At 42.7% G+C, this 26,759-nt stretch overlaps 2 protein-coding genes across 7 annotated transcripts in view; both read left to right on the top strand.

The window, feature by feature from the left end:
• nexmifb (neurite extension and migration factor b) overlaps positions 1-22,062 on the top strand; it is a 51,726-nt gene extending 29,664 nt beyond the window's left edge. Inside the window, exons 2-5 of one of the 3 annotated variants that reach the window (XR_006052774.1) lie at positions 8,830-8,972; positions 14,500-18,694; positions 19,243-20,065; positions 21,039-22,062. Coding sequence is in view for 2 of the 3 variants with exons in the window: in XM_042212726.1 (XP_042068660.1) it covers positions 8,879-8,972; positions 14,500-18,694; positions 19,243-19,489 (4,536 nt within the window). In the remaining variant the exon portion in view is untranslated. Of the gene's footprint in view, positions 1-8,829; positions 8,973-14,499; positions 18,695-19,242 lie in introns of all 3 variants that reach the window. The other 2 variants (XM_042212726.1, XM_042212729.1) reach the window with 2 other exon arrangements.
• A 2,692-nt stretch (positions 22,063-24,754) lies between these two features.
• Positions 24,755-26,759, top strand: part of rlim (ring finger protein, LIM domain interacting) — a 15,503-nt gene continuing 13,498 nt past the window's right edge. For 2 of the 4 annotated variants that reach the window (XM_042212738.1, XM_005921251.2), the window contains exons 1-2: positions 24,906-25,068; positions 26,115-26,339. In XM_042212738.1, the coding sequence (XP_042068672.1) occupies positions 26,171-26,339 (169 nt within the window). In that variant the 5' untranslated portion in view covers positions 24,906-25,068; positions 26,115-26,170. The other 2 variants (XM_005921253.3, XM_005921252.3) reach the window with 2 other exon arrangements.

Here is a 26,759-nt window from a genome sequence, read left to right as displayed (position 1 = left end):
CTTGCTTTTAACGATGAAGATAAAAAAGAAAAAGAGCGATGGTCAGTTATGCAAAAATAAATCCACATTTTCTTCAAAACGCCCAATAACGTGTGTTGGATAGCTGAAATTTGGCTGCAGTCTTTTGTCTCTTAGCTAGCTTGCTCAATATTCAATCCTCCCCTGCATCATAAATCATCAACAGTATTTGTGTCTGTGATTTTGTATTTTAGATAAAAGAGTGGTTTTAGAAGTGGAGCAGGTGTTGGGTAGACACGCAACTAATTAAATGAGGGTCATTCGGGGTCAGGGGGGTAGAGGGCAGAGGTCACAGGTCGCATGTGTTCACCCTCTGCCTTCTCGAGAGTCACTGACTGATAGGACTCCGGAGGTGATCACTGATACACATCAATGGAGCCAAGCAGGGCAGCTAATCAAGCATGTGGGGTATGGGGATGGGGACAAGCATCAGGGAAAATAAACCAGTGCTATCTGCTGGCAAACACATTGACCCACAGACTTAATGGAACATGTCTCCCATAGGTGCACTGCTCTATTGATTAGCCATTCTTGGCAGTTGTAGCCAACACTGATATTGAGTGTGATTTTTGCTTTTTTCCACCATCTCTGCTGTAGGCAGGTCTGTTCTTGCAGAGCCTGAATTAAAATGGTACAGTATATTTCTGTGTTGCTACAGGTGCTTTTGCCCCCCCCCCAAGCTGTGATTGCCTGACACGGAGGCCAGCACCATAGCGACCATCATCACTTCCTCTGATGCCCTTTCCTTGTGATCCAGCCTCACCTTTAAGGGCTTCTCATTATGAGGGACTCTAAGTTCTTACATGAGGAGACGTGCACACTTATGTGCACAGTATAAATGTTAGTACACACACAGACATATACACACCTGTAGGCAATACATAGCCATAGACAAAGACTAGCGCGTGTTTGTTCATAGCAAGGAGCACACAGACACACACACACAGATCTGTTAGCATGGCACACATTTGCTCGAATGCAAAGAAAGAGTAGGTAGTGACCATGAAAACTGCATAATTGTCCATTATTCCAGCGCGCATGTGAGAAAGGTTGAATAAAGTGGTGGTAATAAAAAATATCGATCACTCAGCCCACAGCGTGCCTGACAGGAACCGTTGTGGCAGAAACAGGCATTGACAGAGGGCCTTTGCAGGAATGTAAACCTGCAGGACATTATGTCATTGCGTCAGCGCTGAAGTAACAGCCCAGAGTCTGCAGAACCTGATTTAGATTCAGCAAAGCAAATGAAGCGTAGCTCTAATAAATGCAGCTGTTGGAAATAAGATAATTGCATCTCCGTTGCTGTTGCAGCAAAGATTATTTGATGCATGCTCTCTGTGCAAGCGTGAGAGCGCTCGGGTTTGTGTGTGTCAGTCAGGAGATCGAAGTGATGGTCATGATTGTTAGTTTTGGCTCCGTGTTTCTGGGGGGTGGAAGCATCTTCTGTATTTATCAGCAGTTACTCATACATCAGCATCTTTTTAACTGTACTGAGTGGGAGCACTGCGTACATAATGAGTGTGTATGGGAATGTGTATGTGTGTGTTTGAGCTCGTGCACAGGGTTGCTTGTATGCAGAGCCTCATTAAATACGCAATTGTTTCATAAGACTGACCCTTCAAGAGCGGTGGGTGGACCAAACGCAGATTTGCTATCTGTAATGTGGAAGCTTATAGTTTACCATGTGTGTGTGTGTGTGTGTGTGTGTGTGTGTGTGTGTGTGTGTGTGTTTGTGCACGCTTTGTGTGTATAAGCATGTTCAAACATACCATACATTTCTAGTTTCAGTGATCAAATAATTTAACATTACACGCCTCACACAGCCTTCCTCTGCGCTCTGTACTGGGCTTGTTATAACAGCCTCAGGCTGGTCGACATTTTTTTTTGTTAATGTCATCACATTAACTCGGCACTGCTATGCGCTTATATACCATAAGGAGACTGCTGTACATGGAAGCAGGATATATCCATATGTTAGTGAGGATGCCATCGCTCTGTCTCATTAGCAGCAGTGCTGAGGCCCTGAGCTGCTTCTTGTGCTCCATTGGGACAGCTGATGAGGCCTGACTATATGACCTTTAACAACCTAATCAACTTTTAACACCTCGCCTACTGCCTGCCTTATTGCCATTCTTCTCTCTACCATTCACCGGGCGCTGCCCCATCCCATATTTCTTCTTTTTTGATAAGCAGTAACCTTGTTTTGACTGATCAGCGGTCCATGTATGAATGAAACAGCATTGTAAACACATGCTGCTGCAGTCTCTGGAGGCACGTAGGGATTTATTGTAATAGGCTGTCTCCCTCCTCACTCTTGACCTTCCCTCTACTTATTTTTCTCCTTTCCTTATCTCTTACTGTCTTCTTCACCCCAGTGTTGGAGAGCTCGGGATGTATAGAAAATAAAAGAAATATCAAACCATGCAAAATTAATGTACCATGTGGTAGGTAGTTAACTGTGTCGCGTAATTAAACTACAAAGGAGAGGTAATTACAATCTGTTACAGTTACTCAGAAAAATGAAATTACAGCTATGAGTGAAAATTATGATTACACATGCGTATATAAATATTTTTCTCAGTGCATTTTTTGTTAATGCTTTTGAACAAAGTGGGTCGGCACCATCAAGAGCAGGATATCTTATAAGGAGATGGCTTTACGTCTAGACACGCTCCATTTATCTGGCAGCATGCTCTTAGAGTTTGAGTTTTGTTTTTGAAAGCAAGCAGCCTGCCATGCCTGTAACCAGTCGACCACACGGCAGGCGGTCATGTCATCAGACGAGAACACCTTTCAGTGCTGAAAAGTCAACAGTATTTTCTTTCAGGAATAAGGAAAATGCCAGGGGTGTCAAACATAAGCCCCGGGGACCAGAATGGGCCTCACACAGACTCCAATCCGGTCCACTGGAAGGCTTTGGAAAATGCAGACAAGGTTATAAAGGATGGAGTTTAAACTGTAAGTTTTGCAGCTTTCCTCCTGATAAAACCCTCACCCATGGTATTTCATATTAAGTAATAGATAAACGATGAAATGACAGTAGAAGTCTTGTTTTATTTTTTTTTTACAATGGGTGCAAAAATGTTTTTAAAAAAAGAGTATTTTCTGTGAATGAACAAAAAAATCCCTGCCTTATAATTACAGGACAATCTAGTCAATGTGCTACCTGAAATACCTACCTAATATAATTTTACAGACTTTTACAGTCAAAGACTCATGCTGCCAGATTTCTTTCTTTAATGTTGCAGAATTTCTATATTATCTAGGAAAACTGAGATGTAATGTTGAAAATGGGCTTCTTTTTCTCATATTGAGATATTTTAGGGATTAAATGTTGAACGTGTAAACAGTTAAACTCCTTTACACTGACAGAAAGGATGGGTTTCACTGGTCTGGTCCACTTAAGATGAAAGTGAGCTCCATGTGGGGCATGATGTAAACTGAGCTTGACATCCCTGCTCTGTGGGTACTGCAGAGTAAAGCGTGCTAATAGAGGTGAAATGCTTTCAGCATCAAAATGCTCAAACCTGGAAATCATCGACAGCTCGCAGAGAACTTTTTCAGCTTTGCTGCTCCGTTTAAACATTTGCAGTTTGTTAACAAGTTGCATAACTCTGTCAAGTCTTCAAGTTGTATTTTTTTACAGCGTAGCAGTTCTATGCAATCTGTCATATTTTGCATTTGAAAAGTAGCCTCAGTCCATTCCTGTTTCTGCACTTTATAGGAAAACAAACTAAATGTGTTTTTTTTTTTTATTGTTAAATGCTGCGTATCTAAGTCATTTAATAGTCCACTTATCTGCAATCTCCGCCTGTTACAAAGTGCATACGTTTCCATAATCATTTTAAATAGGAAAAATCACTTTGCTGCGTCCAGGGTAGAACACCTCCTTTAATCTGCAGCAATTTCCTGTATATCGATCATTTCCGCACATATAAATGATCCCATTGTCAGGAGCTTGTATTAAAATAACCTGCAATTATTTTAAATAAATCCTCGAGAACACGCGATGATATAAAAGAAATTATGTTTCTATCTGTTTAATATTTAAAAAAAAACACCCTGAAACCTGACATGGGGGATTAATGTTGCAATAACAGGCACAATTCGCTCAAGTCATTTAATGGAGTAGTTACTGCGTGTGATTATTACGGCATTTGCGAAAACAGAGCAGCAAACAACTTGAAATGAAATGCAATAGTAACAACAGTAAAACAATAAGGCCTTAATGCTTCTGTATTGTGTCCACAGCGGCTAGAAGTGAATGAACGCTTACTTAAACAATTTATCGAGCTGCGACTTTAACAGAAATTAAAGCGGTATTATGCTGCATTGAATTATATTTCGGCGGCTTTTCCAACAAGAGACCAGAGATCTTACTTAGCTATTCCTGAAGACACGGAAAGCATTTTATCCAGGGTTAGCTAAAGAAAGATTAAAAGCACAGGTTTGGAAGTCTGAGCCCTTATTACCTTAATAACTAAATAAGTAAACATTAACCGTAATCAAAGATATTTAAAACGGTGACGGTGCACGCTAAGGCCATGGAGGCTTGGATTAAATCCCATCATCAGTGTCACTCATACTATATTTCAGCAGGCTTGCAGTCATTTTAATAGGAAGATAGCATTAATGGCTTGAGCGTTTTCCTGCCATACACTCCTGGGCCTGCGCCTTCATTTTGGAGCATGCACAGGCCTGAGGGGGTAACAGTAGCTACAATTGTCCAGATCTGTCTCTGCAGGTTGTGCTGCGCTGATAAAGATCCAACTCTATAATCCTGATTCATAGTGAATCTTTACCTATCAGATGCTTCCTGGGCTCTCCAGCAGCCCGTGATTGACAGTGATTATCTCAAACGCAGGCCGTATCTCTGCCATCACCGTGGCCGTGTCAGGGGGGTTTTAGGTGAGGATGTTGGATCAAATACAGCAGCAAACAGCTGACAAGGAAGGTGCACAGTAGCAGAGGCGCGTGTAGGAAACACCATTGAATTAAGATTTGCAGATAAGGAATCTTTTTTTTCCCTCCCTCTCCATGTGTCAGAGACAAAATCATTGAGATTTCTCCTCAGCAGCAGCAACAGCAGCACCGGCCTAACCTGCAGAGCACGCTCATGACACGAGTTAGCCGGTGTGAGCTTTGTGTTGAAGAGGCAGCTGAAACACAAACAGCGGGACAACACGGGAAGCATATGGTGCTAGCGATGCAGCAGTTGTTGCTGTCAAAAACATAAATGCTGCTGAACACTGTTACTGCAGGTGCAAATTAGCAACACTGCTAATGTGTTCACCGTATTCGATGTCAGTCTTGTATTTCCTGGTCTAATTGTATGAGGGTTTGCATAATGGCCTTTGTTACAGCACGGCATTAAAAGAAAGATTAATACTGTGCCGCCATATCGACCAGCTATAATTGCAAACACCGATGGCTCACTCGTTTAACATGTTGGCATTCAGCAGGCGGTCATCTGCAGCAGTCTTTGCAATGTGTTCATTTGGAGCATTTATCAGAAGACGTGGCAACACGAGTTGATGCAAATGGTTCGATGAAAAAGAGTTTTCTGAGGTTCGCTTGGCCCTCGAAAGAGGAGAGCTCTGACATATGAGCTGCGAGGAGGCCTGCTGACCATTTGACAGAACAAAGCTCGCGTTTGTGAGACAGAAATGGAAGGAAGGGTTGGAAGGGAGTACCTACTTCTTCGTCTTCCTGTTCACAATAGCAGGGCAGGTCCACGTGTGTTAAAAAGCTACTTAAATTCTCAGTGTCGTTCACGGTGTGGCTCTAAGCACTAAGGTTTTCTTCCCAAATTTAGAAAACCTGAAAGACGAGTCCAAACTGCTTTTACTGTGTGGGTCTGTGAATACAGTATGTGATATTTTTAAAATTCATGATGTGTGTACAATTGTGTGTGTGTATTGGATTTGTGCTTCTCTGTAGTCCTACCACGTAGTGCTGCAAGCTCACGAGCTCGGGAGTATTACCGTGAGTTGCGTGTGAGGCAGGTTACTCAGCCTGTCTGCAACCAGTGAACCTGCTCTGAAACCGTATACCTGCGCTGAAAACAGGAGTCGCCATTTCAGCGCTGTCTGTTTGGATCAGTGTTCCCTGTGGCACTATGCCCTCTTTGAGAGCTCCTCTGTTGGGGATCTATTCCTTAGCCCCTGACTCTATCCCTCTGTTGGCACAATGGCCCCTTTGTACCTACATATACTACTGCTGTGGGACCTTGCCTCGTAGTTTTTGGCAATTATACACAATCCCACTCCATCTATCCCCTCGTTGCCGCTTCATTGACGAGAAATGCAATTGGATCGAGGAGAAATGCGGTGAAACGGAGACCCGGGAAGAGGCTTGCAGGAATTAGATTGTGGCGCTGATAAGTTCCATATAGAGCAAGTAAACATGTTCTTATCTTGTTATCCAGCTTACACATTAACACATGGCGCATGTGGAGGAGGGTTTAAAAGGATAAATCAAATTCTAATCATTCTGTTTGGCTTTTTCCGCTAGCTGCTCTTTGTCTCTATTTCAGTTTCTCATCGTGCAAAGGACCCCAGCCCACATGCAAGAACAATGGAGGGGGGTCAGAAGTGCTAGCTATTTTCCTACACCTGCTGAATGCTACAGAAATGAGTGCACAGTGATTATGTGCCCTAATGTGTGGTGTTTAAAGAGTGGTTTCCCGCAGCAGAGTTAAATGGTGGTGCCCTCTGTGAAGTATTAATGATGTGGATGGATGAATCAGGTCGGCACAAACCTGTTGACGGCAGCCGTGGCGCTCTCTTAAAGCTGCACCCAGACATCAGGCTTAACCGCTTGGCAAATTGGACATGCTTGTTGGCTGTAGCTCCAATTTATGTGCACTCTCTATTGCAGTTAGTCCATCTTCATTATTGAAATGGCCTCTCGTCAGGTCTTGACAGAGTGGTGGAGATGGTAAAGGGTGGAGTGGTGGGGGCACATACAGAAGAATCATGAATAATGTGGAAAATAAACACATTTGAAGCACTGGCGCTGGCTGGCAGAAGGGGTGTTGGGAGTGTTGTTAAATGCCTGGCTTTCATTTTCTCTCTGCTCCTCTCTCCCTCTCTCCATGTGATTGTATGTGCAGCCTCTGCCAGTGGATGTTGATGCTGTGGATCCTCAGCCTTGGGGCTTTATCTAACACACATGCAACCGAGCATAAACACAGACACACACACACAAGCAGCTCTCAGTGCTGAACTCTAGCAGCACCTCTGTGGCTTGACCAGCATCCCAGCTGTGTGTTGTGTCACAGCCATGCTGGAGACACATTGCTCGGTGGCCACAGCCTATATTTAATAGGTTGCTGTTGTGGCTTCGCTATTCACCTCGGAATGGTTGCATTGGTGATGGCCGATAAAGCTGAGCCCAGCTCAACCGCGTCATCCCGTTTGGTGGCGATATCCGCTTCCAACTCGCGCATTGTTGCAGGCGACACGTTTATTGCCGGATGTCAAATTTCAGCTCCTCGGTGAGGCGAATTGATAGGAGATGGCCTCAAAACCATTTCGTAGCTCTGTAAATGTACACTTAAGCCCAGGCTTTGGGTATAACAGTGCTTCTCTTTGAAGAGAAGAACAGGATCTAACTGAGTCTACCTACAGGGTCCCTGTACCTGCTGCACACATGAGTAGATGTGATGGCTCATGAGGTAATTACCCACTGAGCTGGTCTGTAAGCTGAAGCAGGGGTTCCCTTCAGGTAGCGCTCTCGCTCAGGTCAGTGAACAGCTAATGACATTTAGAAGAAATAGGATGAAAGAGGTGGCAGTTGGTTGTAGTCAGCCACACACTACCTTTGTCTTATTGTCTGCCGTCTGTCTTAATCTCGCAGCCACCCTTTTCACACCACAAGGAGATCGTGTTATTAGATCCCCTCCCTGGGCTCATTTGTCATCCTGCAGCACCACTCCTCTAGAGGAGGACTGCAGGAGAGGAAAAAAGAAAACAATATAAGCAGGCAGGAGGCCACAACATCAAATGTTCATCATTTACCAGCCCAGAGTCTCTCTTATCGCCATTATTCTTTCACAATCACAGCAGATTAATATGCTTTCTTTTTGTTGCCCCTCTTACTGTGTCTATTTTTAAAAGGCCGACAAACTTCAACCTCTCTTCTCTCCTCTACCCTTTAACATGTTATTTTGTATTACGCCGTACCCGGCCCTCGCACGCGTGTACTCTCAATCATCCCCCACCCCCACTTTTCACCATCACTTGCTACAATAAAAAGTATTGTCAGTGTTCACAGTTTGCTGTCACCGCCTCAGTCACATCTCTTTAATCTCTCCTCTTTGTGCTCCTTCAGATTTCGTGCTGCTGAGGCGCACGAGAGGGAGAGAGTCAGCTAATTACAATAAACAAATATGCTCAGAGCCGCCTATGTAAGGTTGGCATAGGTTAACAACTCTGCTATAAATGTTAAATGAAGCTTAAAATAGGATCGTATGGCATACAGTTGCCATAGCGATCCAAGCTGCGATTCTTTGTGTACTTTCGTGGTTGGCAAAGTTTAAATTAATCTTAGACACGAATCTGTGATACGGAGAAGAAATGAGTGATTGTTTGATGCCCCAAGGGCCTGTTTGATGCCTCTATCGCGTTTGGAGCTTTTTCTTGAACCGCCACAACTTTGTTTGTCTGTGCTTAGCGTCGGTCTTTTGTTGTAATGAAATCTAATGCACTGCCGTTGATGCCTTTCTGCCTCAGACGCATGGCGGTCGCCCTTTTTTACCGATTGCCTTCTTACTCACGTCTCTTTCTATTTCTCTTTGTCTTTCAACAGGTGGGACAGTCAAAATGATGCGTGGGTGGTGCAGCGTTGAGCCGTATTGATGGATGTGTTAACAGACAGCAGTCTCACATTGATTGTGAAGACTTCAGAACCCGAGAATCCAAATGCAGTGGAGAGCACAGGTAACTATTCAGGTATAGCTCGTTAACACCATGTTTTTTGTGTTTTTTTTAAGTAACTCACATGAATGCTAATTTTGCTCTTTATTTCTCAGCTTTAAACATTTAGAGAAACTTGGTTGCAGAAGAGAGTTTTTTTTTAATTTGCCCAAGAATATTTAAGCACTCATTAAAATAAACGAAAGCTTATTAACAACAGTTTCTCTCACAACACATTTAAAACTTTGAAAAGACAATTAGTATTAGCACATAGCACAGAATTAGCTTTCCTTGAATTAGCTTTTCACCCTCAGTTTTAAGCTCTTTTACAAGATATGGGGAGCGTGAAACACATCCTGTGTGTGTGTTTTTTTTTAATGAAAAGTGGAAAAGAATTATTAATTGAAGCTTTTTAAGCTGTTGTTAATCCTCTCTGCTTATGCTTCCACAACGCAGAAATATAAATCTATCTTTTCTCATAAAAAGCTGCAAATATAAAAGTGGGTGGAGCCATTAATTCTCTCACACACATTTATTAGCATCGTGAAAACAAAAGGTCTGCATCATTGTTTTAATAATAACTGTATTGTTATTTTCTTTTCTTGTTATATTTCAGTTTTGGGCTTCTGTTTGTTTTTCTCTGCAAAATCTCAGAAACCGAAACCTTGATTAGTAATTATATATTTGCAGGAAAAAAGGTTGCAAATGCTTTGAAGCTGCTACGATTTCTACACTGCGCATTGTCGTCTGAACTTCATTTACTCTACATAGTTTCACTTAACTCTTTACCCCTTGAAAGCCTACGAGGAGTAACCCTTGAAGTTCCTGTCTGACCTGAGTGGTTTCTGTCATATTTCAGGCCTGCCTATATAACGCAATGACTTGTTGGTTCCTAAGAAGTTAGTGAAGGTGGGCCCTGCCTATGCAGCTACCCTTAAAAAAATGGTCTTCAAACCACATCTTTATTGATATAAACTGAAGTGTCAAAAGTCATGAGGAAAGGATTAATCGGTAACACACAAAAACATGCATTTTTGAAAGTAAGGGAATTTCAATAATACAAACTCGCCCTTATGGGGGATAGTCAGATGAGAGTCAGATGTTGTGATTAAGGAACACCTGACTCCAAAGACCGTCTGCAATTTGACGTTGGAGTGCGAGATGGAATCGAGCCTGTCTCCAAATAAAGACAAACATCTGGTTAGTGCCAAATTCTGCCCTCATGAAGAAAGAACCAACTTTCACAGGACTTTAAGAGGACTTTAGGAGGAATGTTATGAAGATGGGCATAACTGTGTCCAAGTCAAGGAATTTTAGGACTTTTGTAGCTTTCCTTGCAAATATCATACCAAGGGCACCAGAAGAGAGACAGCAAAACACCTTCGGAAAGTTATACAATTTGCTAAATTCACTTGTTCCCTGTCCACTATGAAAAACGCACACAATTATTTATGAATTAGTCCATTTCGATTTTGTTTTTTTTACTTTTTGCAACCACATATCAATTTAGAAATCCTGGTATCTCCAAAGGGTTTACAAATGTTTTCTTCTAAAAGGTATATGAGCTACTTTTTGCTGCTGCCTTATTCACAAGAGGTCTCCACAGTTGCTAGCTCCACATGTTTGATTTGGCAGAATTTTTATTTTTGTTTTGCACCAGATGCCTTTTCTGATGGAACCCAAAGGGATCTGCGTCTCTTTCCTGGATCAAACTGGAGAGCTTTCAGTGCTAGGCAAATGTGTAAGCCATTACAATATGGGGTCACTTTTCTTTTAGCTGAATAAATGGTTTTTAAAACCAAATCTAACTCAAAAGAAATCAGATAGCAGTGTAATCTCTTCCTTTTTACTGGACAATAAGCCCTACTGCTGCTGTGCATATTCAGTCATTCACCCACCACCTACTTCTCCCCATAGTTTCTACCAAGCACCACTGATCCTTCGATGAGGTTTATCTCGGTGTTTCAGCTCTGGTCAGCCTCAGTTGGAACTGAGACAGATTATCCCCAGCACTTGCCTGCTCCTTGAGAGGCAGCAAGAGGAAAAGAGAGCAAGAGAGACGAGGAGAGGTGGAATGAGAGCATTAAAAAAAATACAGGAGAGAGTAAAAGCAGCTCCATTGAGCAGGAATAGGGTAGTTCTTTGAGGAGGATGGCCATGAATCATGCCGCAGTTACTCACCACTTATTACGAACATCCTGTACTGGCCGGATTGATCCCCCCCCCCACACACACACACACACACACCCCACCACAACCCCCACTACCATTCACAAAATGTCATATAGTGAAGACGGAGCAAGCGGCTTCTGTGGCTGGCCTACCAGCTGGATGACTGAACGCCCCGGGTGGCTGAGCTGCAGAATGGCTAGCTCTGCATTTTACGATTGTAAAAGCCTCCATGTAATGGGGATAAGAAGCAGGAAGTTGGAAGGAAAAAAGGGTGGAAGAAGGGATGAAAAGGGGGATGGGAAAAGGAATGCTTTCTAAAAGCCATGGCAAAAGGGGAAAAGGCCATGTCAGCTGTTTTCATTTGCATTGTGTGCCATATTGTGATAGCTGAAAAATGTGTTCCTTTGGCCATTCCTTTGGAGAAAATGCATGAATTTAATTTAATGTCAGTGACAGGTGTTTCTATTATTCTTAGGCTTTTCTGTTTTCTTTGCTTTATAATGTAGCTCTAATTGGAATGTAATTAAAGAGAAAAAAGGCATACACGTGTATGCGCACGTGTGGCATCTGACACACTAATAGATAGGCACACAGGCGCCAACTAGTCTCTCCCCTCATGTCCATGACCGTGTCCCTCGGCATGGGCTTGTTACCGTGCAGAGCTGCCTGGCACAAAGCAGCCTGGGCCTACCTCAGGTGGACGAAGCCCCGAATGTTATGGCTAGAAAAAGAGATGTGTCTCGGAGAGCTCCGAGTGCTAACTGGTCTGGTCTGGTCTGGTCTAGTTTGGCAGTGATCGGGCTGTCTAGCATGGCTGGGCTTGGCAGTGTTGGGAATCAGAAGATCACCACCACCTGCCAGCAGCCGGGGTCCTTCCATATGCTCAGTGGTGAATGTCCACGCCAGATTGCATGAGCCATGTCACATCCAGCCTCGGTTTCTATTCGAAGAGCTTCTCTCCCGATAACACCATTAGAAAAGTACAGCCGTGCTTGGAGGATCTCAGAGTGTATAAAGCTTGTTTTTTCTTTTTTGCTACTCTTTCTGTAAGCTAAATATTGGATTCTGGCAGCAGCGACTATTTTGGATGTGTATCTTGTTTACATTTGCCAGCTCAGATATTGTAGTAACATTATGTTGTACCATATCAGTGAATAGGAAGCTGCCGATCCCCCCTTTGACCCCAAATGTCAAACTCGATTTGTCAACTACAGTCATCGCTGTAAGACCCAGTGTGTGTGTGTGCGTGTGTGTGTGTGTGTGTGTGTGTGTTTGTATACCTGTCTGACTGACTGATCTGTGGCACATTCTGAACAGCTGAAGAGCTAATGGTCCAGCTGGAGACAGATGGCCTCTCGATAACACTATACCCCCAAGCCAATACTCACACTCTATCACTCTCCCTCTCATACACACACACACACACACACACACACACACACACACACACACACACACACACTTTCTGCCCCGCTCAGCACATACAACACACACACACACACACACATTGGACAGGATAGATTGTTAATCCATTATAAACCCCGAGGAAACACATTTCTCAATATGAGTTTAATGTTTCACGGCAATTTTGACCAATCTTTCGGCGATATTTGGTGGCAGCTTAAGTTACACGTGAGCACAGAGGGATGAAGGAAGTTAATAACCTCTTTCCCTTTTCCTGTAACTTCCTCATTTCGGTGGCTTCGCACCTTTGTAGGGCGAGCGATAACTAATCTCTGCTTTATATTTGTCTTGTCTCCGCGTGCTGGAAATCTGCTCTGTTTACATGTAATTCAAGATGAAGTGTGCTCACGAATGGAAAGCGTTTCCTTTTGTAGTCCTCCCCTTTACAGTAAGCGACTGTGTAAATTTGCTAGTATTCTATCTTAAATATAGAAAAAGGGTATCTGTCATGACTCTCCGCAGAGAACATGTGTCAGTCCCATGCTTTAGCTCTGAGGTCATTTTGGCTCACAGACTGAGAGGACCTGATGGCGAACGCCTCGCTGTGATGCTTCTGCAGCCTCTGACGAGTTGCTGCTATAACAGTTCTCTGACGATGAGAGGGAAAGAGAGGATGGATATTTCTCTAGAGGCTTTCTTCATTAAGAGTGACAGTACCGTAGTCGCATGCTTTTAGTAAGCACTGTGGCTGCTCCGGTGTGTCTGCAGGCCGCAGACCCATAGAGACCAGCTCTCAGAAATTTCATTACCTCATTAAATCACTCTCAAATCATATCCATATTCAAAGATTTACTCACCGCCAATACAGCAACGCTGAATACGGTTTGCTAAGCAGTCTTCCCCTCAAGCATTTATCACTACCTCAATAATGATTAGGCGCATCCATTCTAAAATGGGGGTTGTTGCTAGTTAACCTCTGTGAACACATTAATTGCTGTGCTAGGGTTTTCAATTTTATTTATTTTTTTCTCTCCCTGGCATCGTTTTAAAGAATATCTGGAAGGCAGCAGCTTGGGATTATAGAGGGAGGCAGGTGTGGATGGTATTGGTTATACAGTCTCCAACATATGGGCCTGTCGTGTCCCATGTGTACATACCTGCCTCCGCTGCTGTCATCTAATTATGCAGAGCAAACACAGCGATCTGCCTGCTGCTGCGAGCCACTCCTGCGAGTTTTGATTGTTACTCATCAGATGGATGTCTTCAACTGATTAAGACATTGTCACAAGTGACCTGTGGAAAATCACCAAAATCTACTTTTATTTGAGTCATTGTTTCGGTCGGTCTGTGTAATTTAATGGTATCTTGTTACTTAAAAGCTAGTAGATCTGCGTCTGCACAGAAACACTGCAGAGTGGGGGACATAAAGCAAGGTGGCTGCATTAATTTGATCTCGTATATACTGCTCGGGCAGGAACGACAACAGGCTCTTTGCATTATCACCTGCAAGCATGTGATACAATTGCTCGTTTTGTTCTGTCAAATAAGCCAATTAAAATTCTTGCAGCTCTGTATATCTTTCACTTTTGCCAGCATGCTAACATTACATAAAGGTGACTCCATTTCATCTTTGATCTTCTTTTTGTTTTAAGTGCTCTCAGAGTTTGGTGGGATTTCTTTACGGCTGTGGTGCTACTCGCCGAGTCTCGGCTTTCACATGTGAACATCAAGCAAGTAATGAGTAAGGAATTGTCCAACTTGACATTGCTAAAACCTTTTATTGAATCTGGAACCAAAACTGAATTATTAATGTTTAAGGCTGGCATCATGAAATGACATTTTGAGCTCTAGGGGGTTAATTGACACTAATTGCGTCTGAGCAGCTTAGAAGAACGTCGGAGTAACTAAAAGAACGAAAACAATGTAATTTAACTTCACACTTACATTTCAAAGAGCTGAAATCTTTTTTCTTTTTTTCCCCCTGCAGGGCTATGTGAGCAGAGTAGCGATCTGAGTCTGTGCGGGCTCGTCGATGCTGCTCTCCCTCCGTCCTCGCCTCCACCTGCCGCAGAGACTTCACAACAGGCCTGCCCAGCGCATCAGAGGACCACTCCTACATCGCCAGCCCTCCCCTTGCCCCTTGGGACTGAGCCCACTCTGGGCCTAACAGTAGCCCCTTCCTCCAATGACCCTCCAACTGTGGTTCCCCATCTTCACCACACGCCCGCTCCCTCATCACTCTCTAGCCCAGCTGTAAGCTCCTGGGCGCCGACAGGAGACAACCAGAAAACGTCCCTTCCATTACCCGTTGCCCTCCCTCTATCAGCGACAATGATGGAGCCTGGCACTGTGTCTGGCCTGACGGAGGAGTGTCTTCTTCAGCCTAACCGAACTTGCCTCGGCTGCTTCATTGAAACGCGTGATGCCACTGACCCTAACGCCATCCAGAACACACCCCACGACCCCACCGCCAACCCTGACACGGAGACTGGTCTAAGTGTAAGGATAGGGGATGTGAGCCGAGAGGACTTCTCTGACATCAACAACATCAGCATTCAGTGCCTGAGCCACGCGGGGGAGGCAGTGAGTCACTATGGAGAACAGCTCCTCTCTGACCAGCTACTTAGCTTTCCTCTGCCAAAAGCCCCAGGTGAGGGCAAGAGAGGGGATGCAAACAAAACAACAGGGGACTGCGATGACCCCGAAGATGATGCAACAGCTAAGAATTTGTATGAAGGACTGTTACTAGACAAGGTTAGTGGAGAAGAAGTTCTCCTGGCTAACGCCAGCCAGGACTGGGGCTACTTTGAGTCTTTTATCAGTGAGAGTAAGATGGAACTGCTGGACCTTTGTTCTAAGAATGAACTGTCGGTCAACCTCTTCTCAGAGGAAGATGTCGACAATCTGTTTGACGATGAAGACGACGATTCAACATTAAGCAGTGATGTCTGTTCGCTCAAGATTCGTTATGAGTCTTTCCAGGACAACATGAGGGAAAAAACAAATGTTCTGCAGGAAGAGACGCAGTTCAACTTCTTCCCCAGTGTCCTGGCCAACTGTGCCAAGAAAGAGGAAGGAGCAGCAGTCTTGAGGAGAACCGCGGAGGATCTTCAGCCCAAAACTGATGAACTGATCCTGGAGGGAGCACAGGAAGGAAAAGCCGGGGACTGCAGTGCTAGGAGTCCACTTGATGGTTCCCACGGCTCGCCTATGTCCACTCCCAAAGTCAGCTACCTAATGGACTTCAATTCCACAGAGGAGTCAGGGGAGTTCAGTGATGACAGCTCCTGCACTGGCTCGTCCTCAGACACCCTGCAGGAGGGAAAGTTTAAAAAGAGCCACTCAAAGAGATTCCTCAGTCCCTCGAACCCTCTCAACTATGGCTTGCGTTCCAAAAGAAAGGTTCGATACAGTGATGATTACTTATATGATGTCGACTCGCTTGAGAGTGAGAAAAATGCGGAGAAAAAGGAGAAAGCCCCTGCTGGTCAGAAAGAAGAGGAGGATGTAGACTGGTGCCCCAAAAAACGCCGGAAATCCTGCCGCAAAGAGCCACCTGTGGTCATCAAGTACATCATCATCAACAGGTTTAAAGGAGAGAGACTCATGTCAGTGAAACTGGGCAAGCTGGACCCTGTGGATGCGACTGTGAGCTTAAATGCCGACACAGTAAGCAAATATGAGACACTGGCTCCTCTGAAGCATTTCTGGCAGGAGAAGCAAAGAGAGAGACAGGAACAGCTTAAGCTGGCTGCCAGAGATAAACAACAACGCGGTTTTCATCTAAACGGACGCCACCATCGCCCTTTTAATTCTAGTCATCCCAAAAGGAAATACAAGATTGCAAACCGGCTTAAGGTTCAGAGGATTCACACTGTGGAGCAATCAGCAACAGCACAGTCCTCCCCTCTCTCTGATCGGGGCCAGGGAGGTGTCACTAAAGAAGAGGCCACCCCCACGGTAGGAGGAATAATAGCAGCCACAGGCCTCCCAGTCACATTAGACACAAACTCCATCACACACACAGTCACAGCCAAGAGCCGCTCCCAGGAGAGGGAAGAGAGGGAGGGGAGGAGATTGGGAGGAAATAAAACAGTCAGGATAAGGAAATTCAAAAGCGAAGCCAGGCTGAGGAGCAAGAAAATAAAAGAGGCAGAAGGAGAGGAGGGGAGGAGTGTGACGAATGAAACGGATGCCTGTGTCACTGCGGCACAGATTGAGGACCCCACTGCTGGGTTAGATGAGGCAGGCATTAGCTCAACTACAGTCAAACCACATTTCTCTGACAATACCGCCACCGCTCAAGCCGCTGAGGAGAAATTCCCCTTTGTTTCATCCACCTGCTCTCCTGACAAAGCTGCCTCCTCCTCAGAGGAGGTGGAGACGGGTGTCCCTGTCATCCCGGGGGGCTACCTGCAGACCCTGTTAGATGCCACAGACTCCTCAGGTGGAGCAGCTATCTCTTATTTCCCCCAGCAGTCCTCTAGGCAGCAGTATTCTCTTGGGCTGTCCCTGGAGGAGAAACAGTTTTCTTCTCTGCAGCTCGCTCAGAGCTGCGTCCTCTCGCCTCCCTCTGAGTCCGAGCTCCAGCAGTCTCCTCAGAACTGCCCCAGCTTCCCCCAGATGTGGCACCCACAGCTCTGTGCAAGTCACAGCCAGAGCTTTGGGTCTGAGACACCCGAGACTCCCATCTTACCCAACAACTTCCCAGCTGCTGTTCCCCTGAATGACAGTCTGCCAGTGTCTAACTACAGCCAGCTGAGCCCTGAGGCTGACAGGCTGCTTTATGAGAAGAGCTACCTGAGTGAGTCTGGGCTGCAGCCCGGGGCAGATCTGCAAGTGTGTCAGTCTGCCTGCATGGAGGGCCAGGTGCAATACCAGCGAGGGTCCCTGTGCACAGACAATGGCAGGCTCATCAGCTATGACTCAGTGGGCTCTCTGTCAGCCTCCTCCAGCAATTACAGCTCACTCAGCCTCAAGTCTTGTGAGCGAGAGGGTGAGGAGGAGGGCCGAGACAGCTTCTTAGCTCATTGCAGTCCTAAAGTGGTGATTCAGCAGAGTGTGGATGCCCTTACCCCACTCAGGGAGTCCTCAGACCTGCTGGATATCTCTAACTTCACCCCTGACAAGTTTAGGCACTCATCACTCTCAGAGCTTTCCCCTCCTGAGACCCCAAATCTGTCCCCTCAGGTTGTTGGGCGTGAGATGAAGATGGCAGGAAATGTTGGAGAATACCAGGATGTGAATGATATAAGCATGGACTGCAATAGGGAGGTAAAGTGGAACTGTGATGTCATACAGCAACAGGAGCGCACGGCAAGCGCATACCCGGTGGAGGACAACCAGTTTCCGCTACACAACTTCAACAATCAAGATGTCTTAGGTTTAGATAAAAAAGAGATGGCAGCTACAGAATTTGATGAACAGAATGGAGCGAAAAGCATAAAGTCAAAAAGGAAAGGCAGCTGCAAACAAACAGCAGGAGGACAGAGCCCGAAAAAGGTCCGGGCTCCAAGAGCCCCCAAGTCAGAGAAGGTCAAGACTCCCAAACAGAACTCTCGCTCCACCAAAAAGATAAAGGCCATGTTAGAGGGTAAAGCAGCAAAGAACCAGGCAGGTGGCACAGGCCTGACTGACAGTAGCAGCACTGGGGACTGGCCTGGCACCGGATGGTCGGAGAGTAACAGCCTGGTGGGGGATGACCAGAGAGAATTTGAGGAGCCCTCCAATATTCTGTCCAACATTGTCTCTGGCATGGCTGAGGTCCAAAGGTTCATGATGGCCTCCATTGAGCCACTGTGGAACCCCATGTCGGAGGCCTGCATGCCCTCTGAGGCCAACAGTCTCAACCTAAAGACCCTCAAAATCTTGGCAGGTACTGAGGCTGACCTGAAGAAAAAAGGAGCTGTGCTCACAGGGGCTGGGAGAGGCAGAAAGGCAGGGGGGAAAGGAGGCAAAAACCAGGCCAAATTCAACCCCTCTCATTCTTTATTCCCTCAACTTGCTCTAGGCTGTAACATGTTTGATAAACCCAACTTTATTAACCCCGGGCCTGCTCACAAAAAGCTGTACCGCCACAAGACGAGTGCAAAGTTCCCTCGGATTGAGACACTGAAGGGGAAGCGAGCTGAGAGAGACCCAAATAAGGACATAGCACTGATGACCTCTTTTGAGAAACTGAGGTAATATTTTGTTATCAGCTGCTGTTGTACCCCCTCCCCTCCCCCTCTCACTTTCCCCCACTACCTGCTCAGCCCTCCCTCCCAAACATACCTACACTGACGCTATGCCAGAGCTGCATGAGTTCTACGTTTCCCCCCTGACTACTCCCACTTCCTTTTAACCCCCTGAAGAGGAAATTAATATCTGCATGAGAAACTTCTTGTACTTTGCAAACTACCTATTGAGTGATTGTGTCAAGCTTGATTGAGATTTGAAACGACCATGGCTGCATTTTTCTTGCTTTTGTTGTTTCTGCTTTGTTTGTTCTTCTTATAGTCGTTTTTTTTTTTTCTTTCCTTTTTTGTTTGATTTTTGTCTGAAAAAGAGAAATAAGCCTTGAAAAAAGTTCTGTCGCCTTTTTGAGGAACTTTGTTTTTGTATTTTCTCAGCAGAACTAGCTTCCCTGAATTACATATTTATTTCCCTTTTCCCTAAAGATGTAGCTATATACATAAATGCATTGAGTGACATCTACGCACCCCTCCTCCTCATCTGTTTTTGTATGCAGAATATGGATGTCCTGTTGTTGCTGTCCGTCATACACTGCCTGGCTCATTTCAAGAGGGAAACCTTCAATAAATGAGCCCAATTTAAGCCCGAGACATCTTAAACACGAGATGGGACCATTTTGTATTGATGACATATCAGACATTGTCTTTCCCCCCCCCCTCAAAGTTGGAATGGCTACCCCTTTCCTTTTGTCAAGTTTTTGTTTTCTTCTTCTGGAGTTTAGAGGAACTGGTTATCTAAATTAACATTTTTACGCCTTGCAAATTCATAAAAGCTCCACCCTCAGAGTATTTTTGTCAATGTTGTTGTACAGGGACATGCAATATTTGCAAAAAAGAAAAAAGAAAAAAAAAGAAAAAAAGATAATTATAATCTTAAAATCATTGTGCCAAAAGTAACAATGCTGTGTAAATGACCTCTTATATATGTGTGAATATTGGCTGTTCCTCTTTTCTATCCATTGGGATATTGGCTGCTCGGGTTGGAGACTCCTTACAGAGACTTGCAACTACAGGAATTCTTTATTTGAGACTTTTCTCTCTCTTCTCTGATGAAAGGCACCAACAGCTGGCAGTGGTACACCACCACTCACTAAACCAAATCAGAAAGACTCTGAATTCTCCTCGTTTCCCCCCACTTTGTTTGCCAAATTCAATTTACCTCAACATCGCCTGGCACTGAGAAGCAACAAAAGAGAGGCAAAGGGGAGATCTGCTCTGAAGGCTACTGTAGAGGAAGGAGATGAAGAAAAAAAAAGAGAGAGAGAGCTGTTCAAATGAGCTTTCTCTGGACCAAGAAGAGTGTAGCGCAGATGTCTGAGGGTAAGCAAGAAGATGATTTGTCATTTGGGGCTGTGCCTCACTGAAAAGCTGTTTGTACTGGAAATTTAAGGCAGTAGAGATTCTGATGCGCACATCAGTCGCGAATGGACATTATTGCAGTCAATGTGAACGTGAAAGCAGTTTTCAGTACAAATAGAAACAGTAATCTTGTAAATGAAGGAAAGCATGTCTTTGCATTCACTCCATGTGGAATTTTTACTTCTATCTTACCTGAAAAAAAAATGGTAATTTAAACAGTAACTTTTCTTGACATTCTCATGTAATTTATTTCATGGCGCTGCCGTATTTCACTCTGATTATTTAGCTCATATTTCCCATAATGTCCATAATGTTTCTTTCTTTTCATTCTACTTCATTTTACATCATTGACTGTCCTGATTCATGGGTCAGAATTCTGGCAGAAAATATTGTGACCAGAAATTTAAGGCTAAATACAGGCACAAATTGAAAAGAAATATATATTATATACATTGCGTCTATCTGATCCAGCGTATTCACAGGCCATTGCTTTTAATTACTTTGGGCTCATTCACTACCTCACAGCTCTGAAATAAACGTCTAGAAAGCCACTTAAAAATGAACCATACAATCACGCTTAATCAGTAATAAAATCGCTTTGATTTTATACACTAAACGAATTTCAGGAGAAATGCAGATCCAATCAAACACTTAGTATATTGTGTAGAAATATGTGAAATTAGTTTCACTGTCTTTTAAACAATGTTATCATTTTTAGCAGTAATTACATGAGACTGCATGGAGATGTACGGACAAACTGATTGACTGATTGATTGATTTTAAAACAGGCCTTGTCACAGTGGATATGGCTGTTCTGACACACAGGTTATATTAATTGATTGCTTGCATACGGCAAGAATCGTAATCAATCTTTCTGTGTCTCTTTTTTCTCTCTCTCTCCTCTCTGCCATGATCCTTTGTTTCTTTTCTATAGTGTATCAGGGTTAGGACCAAGACAAGCTGCTGATGGGAAGCTCCACATGGGCTGCAAGCCCATTTAGTCTGCCTTCTCTCATTTCTGCCTATTGTCAAATTGAATGTACTTCTCTGAGTTCATAAATTTTCTTTCTTTCTTTTTTTTCGGTTTGTTTTTAAAATGTGCCACTGTTGAGCTGCCTCATGTTAATGGTGCTAAGAAAGCTGACAATTGTTTTCTTTTCTTTACCGTTCAGTTTCGATTTCTTTATTTTCATTTTTTGGTATGTTTCATTTCACCAGTGTTAATGAAAAAAAAAGAAATGCAAAATAGATTAGGTTCCTAACCCTCTTTATGAATGTATATTATAATGTTATGTTTGATGTATTCACTTCATGATTCTTTGACACTGATTGGAATTACTTTTGCTCTTTTCATTAAAAGATTACCGAGCTTTATATATACTGTCTAGAGTTGTTACCAGAAGGAATCTTAATGAACTCTTGACACTACAAAATCTTGTATATTTTTTGTGTGCCAATTTGTAACATATTTTGTAAGTGTATATTTTTCTTAGAAAGTGCTGTGAAGTATTCGTGTGTGTGAGTAACCTTTTATGCGCCTCTATGGGCAGTGGAAAGGATATACAATGACAAGTTTCTGGTTTTAAAAACCAAAATATGAAAGTATCAACAGAAAACTAGAAATATTTACATTTTGTTGGGAGTTTTGTAATAAGACCATGATCTTGTTGTGAGAGTGTTGTGTTACTGTGCAAAACACAAATAAGCAAAGAAAAAAAATGAAAACTTGGAAAAAAATATAATTTGTGAACAATTTGCTGTTTTATAGATTTTCATGTAAATTATTTGAGTATTATTTTGTTTTTTTTGTTTTTGTTGTAACTGTTGCAAAGGTTTTAAATATTTGTGATCAAGCCTGTATGGTGATAATGTAATATTGGTAACTTGCTGAGTTTTGTAATAATGTTTATGGAGTAAATATACAAATTAAAATAAGATTTTGAATGCTGCTTTCTGAAGAGAGTTGGGTTGTGTTTTTTACCACCCACTTATTGCTTTTAAAAATGAGCTACATTATATTGGAGTAAATTTGCAATTCTCTGTTAGCTTCTCTAGCTTATCTGCTAGGTTCTACTAGCTTCGCTAGCTACTCTTCACTCCAGTAGGTTATTTAAATCTTATTTTAATTGAAATTAAGATTTTGAATACTGCTTTCTAAAGACAGTTGGGTTGTGTGTGTGTTTTTTTACCACCCACCCATCGCTTTAACCAGGAACTACATCACATTAGAGTAATAAAGTAGTAGTTGTACAAATCTCGATTCTGCTGTTAGCTTCTAACAGCATCTTTAGATTATCTTCACTCTACTAGCTTTTAATTTAATTTAAATAAAATTTAAATGTATAACTTAAAACGGTATTTTTTTGAGAGTTGGGCTGTCTTTTGTTTTGTTTGTTTTTTTACTACTCACCCATTGCTTTCAAAAGGAACTACATCACATTGGAGTAAATTTACAAATCTCTAATAGCTTCTCTCCTGGCTTTTCTAGCTTAGCTTCACTCTAGTAGCTTATTTAAAGCTGATTTGAATATAGTACCCATCCATCGCTTTAACCAGGAACTACTATCACGCTGGAGTACATTTACAAATATTCACTCTACCAGCATATCTGCAAACAGCTTCACTCCATTCAAAACACAATTAGTAAAGGTTATGATGTGGAGTATTGTGGAAAATAAAACTAATATTGCAGACACTACATGAAGATGTCAAGAGTAAAGGCCACGTAGCATTTCTTCAAAGTAAATATTCCACCTTTCCCTGTGATACTACTAAAATAACAGTGATGTGGATAAATCTGATCAATTCCATTCAGTTTGTCCATGCCACAAAACGTGTAAGTGTAAAAACAACCTTAATAATTCCAATTAGTCTTTCCCTGGTTGTTATATTGGACGATTCTTAGACGAAAGTCGTTTTAATTTCTGCACAAGTCTGGCTTTGGCTCATGTTATTTTAATGTCATATCTAATTAGCACTCAGGGTCAGGCATTGCTAGAGTGACTGCTCATCCATAACTCTGAGCTGGGCTGCTGTGGTCCACACTGCAACTCATTCTGGCATGCTTAATTGGAGCTGGAGATACAGTCTGAGACCATAAACAGATCCTGTGATGTATGCCTCCAAAATTGTCAGCTGGTATTAGCATTGTTTTTGTTCTTTAGTCACCCGTAGCAGATAAGGGAGCGAGCAAATTATAAGATGGAATGTCTAATGCAATGGATCAGGTACACCTGTGGTTATTAAATGAGATGCTTGTTGTTTTGTCAGTATGTGCTTATGCTGCATAGACAGCCATAAGCCAGCTTTGTCATTAGGACAACTGTTTTTATCTTTAAAAAAAGAAAATTATAGAGCTATAAAGCAACATTTTAAAGGGATTGACATGTTTTCATAGTTCAGGTTTATTGAGTGTAATCATGGGAACCAAAAAAAACAAAATAATTACGCAACACATTGTTATACATTTTGGCAGATTTGCTGTAAAACAAAGGGAGTTCTTTTAGTAGAAAGCTTTACGGGCTAATCTGATGTGCGGAGTTCATTAAAAATGACACAGTACTTCTGCTGGGTAATCCATTCTCTGTGTTAGAACAATGAAGCTGAAGCCATTTCAGAGGCTTTCAATAGCTGCCCAGTGGGTTTTCTTGATGGTATTTCCAGGTAATTTTCACAAATTTGTGTCTTGTTAGTTTGTGAGCAATTTTTCCCCACGCTGGTTTACAAATTACCTGTAAGCACTACTACCAAACAATCATCACTGGGTTTCTTCTGGTATGCTGTAGCAATAATGCTCCCTCCTGGCCTTAAAAATATATACAGGGACTGATATAAGTCTCTGGTGTTTCTTCCTCACTTCCTCACTTGGGTTGTTTCAGGACTTTAAATGCTTTGACTGTCTTTTAGACCCATTTTTTTTGTTTGTAGTTGGAAGCCATTTGAAGTGGTACTACAAAAGCTTTATTTCATTTATTACAAAACACATCTTCAAAGACACAACAAATGAAGACATGGCTATTACTTAAAGCAAAGAATCAAACTATAGACACTGTAGTTTTGTGGTGTCTTAAATGGTAGGCCACATCAACATAATGGCATAATGAAGTCACCCTACAAGATAATAACTAACTGGTTTGATAAAATGACAGTTTCCTGGCAAAAGGTAGGTAGAGCAAATCTTTCAGCTGATGAGACTATGAGATGAAAAATACTTTATTTATCCCAAAAGACTTTATGCATTTATGTCTTTGGTTACAGCAGTTGAAATTTTGAACTATAAACTTGCATCATTCAGTCCCCACATTATTATTATATTAAATGCATTCTATCTTGTTTTTATGTACAACATTCACAGGGCGTATAATTGTAAAAGATGTAAACAATACGAACTATACTGTATGAAACTAATGTTTCGTAAATTCTCAAATAAGATATTTCTTTTGTCCGCCAAACAGCTAAATCTCATTTGAGAATTTATGCAAAAACACTGAGATTTTTTCTTCTTCATTGTTTTAATGTATTAATTTCTAACTTTCCTAAAAAACAGTTGTATTATGCTGGCCATTTAAAAATTCAAAACTCTACCTAGTATTTTGCATTAGCCACCGCACAGCGACGCTACAGCTCGCCAGCGGAGCCCCCTTGTCAACAAACATCCTTGTTCGTCTTTTTTTTTATCCGAAAATATTTATCGCCCAGATTTCAGTCTCTCAGGAACGCTGCGCCTGTCTCACCCGACCTCCATCGCTACGCCTAAACGCGAGACATTTGCCAGTGCCTGTAAGGAATTACTCGGGGTAAAACCCAAATGTTTCGTCCGTTTCCGGAAAATCATTTTAGGCTTCCTACAAGAAAGAAAATGGAATCTGGCAGTCGCACTTAGCTAAACAGTGTATCGTTTCTGGGCGAATATTAAAAGGGCAGCTGGGTTGTACGATAACGCTGCCGTTAACATCGCCAAGCAGGTAATTATTAGTGGTTTGGGGACAGATGGTGTATCCGTTCTAATTAACTTTACTCTCTTTAGCTAGCTAATTTTAGCTGGATCGCTTTGGTTAGGTTATGGCTATTAACGTCACTGGTTGACGTTGTTAGCTTGCGGTGATACTAATGGTAGTTCAATGCATTTTTAATGAAACCGTGATGTTTATAGTCAGTGTCCAGTAACGGTAAACAAGAATAATATCAAGTTCAAAAGACGATTCCAGCTTCAGCTTTGTTTTGCCTCATATATTCACATGGGGCTGATGTAAAAGCGAGCACTAGCACAAAGTTAAAAGCTAATGTTGAATAAGACGTTTGTAACGCTTCTAACTCGGCTAGTTGACGTGGAAGCTAACTAGTGTTAGCGCAGCATAACCGGGATTGCTTTGTCATTGAATGATCTTGTTTGGATGATGTTGCAGTCACTACACAGTGAGTTTCTTGTTGTTTGATTTACAGGTCATTAGCCACACGATGGGACCTCTTTTATGGCTGAAAATGATGGAAGTAGCCGGCGTTAGCACCTATGTAGCATGCTAATTGGTCGCTAGCCAGCGTAAGCTAAGCTAGATGATGCCATTTTGTTTTTATCTCGACTTTGACTTTGAGCAACATATGGCTTCATCGTACGACTTACAGCCACATAGATCATTATATTATTTGAATTATTTATACGACTTTAAAATACATGTGACATTTTCGAGGAAATCGTATTTTGCGTTTCGATATGGGCTCAACTTACAAGTGTGGCTCAATGTTATGCTTTGAAGACGTTACCGGTGCTAACATTTGCTAATGTGTCGTTATTCTTATTTGATGCTGCGTGGTGCCTGGTTATGCCTAATTTTGATGCCCAGTTGCCTCTCTTCTTAACTGTCATCACTACAATAACTGCTATACTTTGTGAAAATGCTTGATGTATCAAATAATACATTTCATGAGTGGTTGGTAATGAATCCCAGTTGCAGGAGGGCATGCTCATGTCTTTTAGATCAGCACCTAATCCTTTGTTTACTTTTTTCTGAAGCAACTGGATCTTGCTGAATATTGGATCATCTCTAGTCCGCCCTCCCTTCTGAACCAATGGAGGGGTCTGACAGCGTGGAACAGAATGGCAGTGAACTGCCAGAGTCACAGCGCAGGAGGCAGCTGGACCGCCTGGACAGGGAGGAGGCCTTTTACCAGTTCGTCAACAATCTCAGTGATGAAGACTACCGTCTCATGAGAGACAACAACCTTTTGGGCACTCCAGGTAGTAAATCTTTAACCTGTCTATTCTTTAGTCTTGTTAAAACCTCCCAATTAAAGTATTAATGATTTACACAAGTAAAGAGTACTTTTTCTTTTCTGCGCTCCCTTTCTATGTTCTCTGCTGAACTCGCACCTCTCTTTAAAAGTTTTCAGCTGTTTAACTGGGAGGAAGGTAGGAATATGCTATTGATATGAAGAAAGTTAAATAATTTCACACACAAGGCACCTTGATTGAGCAGTAAGCATTGAAGATCACACTCACAGTGCAGTATTTTTCACATACAGGCTTTCTTTTTGTTTTTTGTTTTCAAACCCAGATTTCTTGGTGGATAAATCTCTTGGCCGTTTGTGGAAAGTAGAGTTAGTTTATCTTTGAACAATCTTTTGTAGTAATTGTAGTTGGAATGTGTTTTGTTTTGGG

Source organism: Haplochromis burtoni, unplaced genomic scaffold (assembly GCF_018398535.1).
Source record: "Haplochromis burtoni strain Fernald_Lab_line unplaced genomic scaffold, NCSU_Asbu1 Contig_10, whole genome shotgun sequence".
Classification (NCBI taxonomy): domain Eukaryota; kingdom Metazoa; phylum Chordata; class Actinopteri; order Cichliformes; family Cichlidae; genus Haplochromis; species Haplochromis burtoni.
This window is presented reverse-complemented; position numbering and strand designations above follow the sequence as displayed.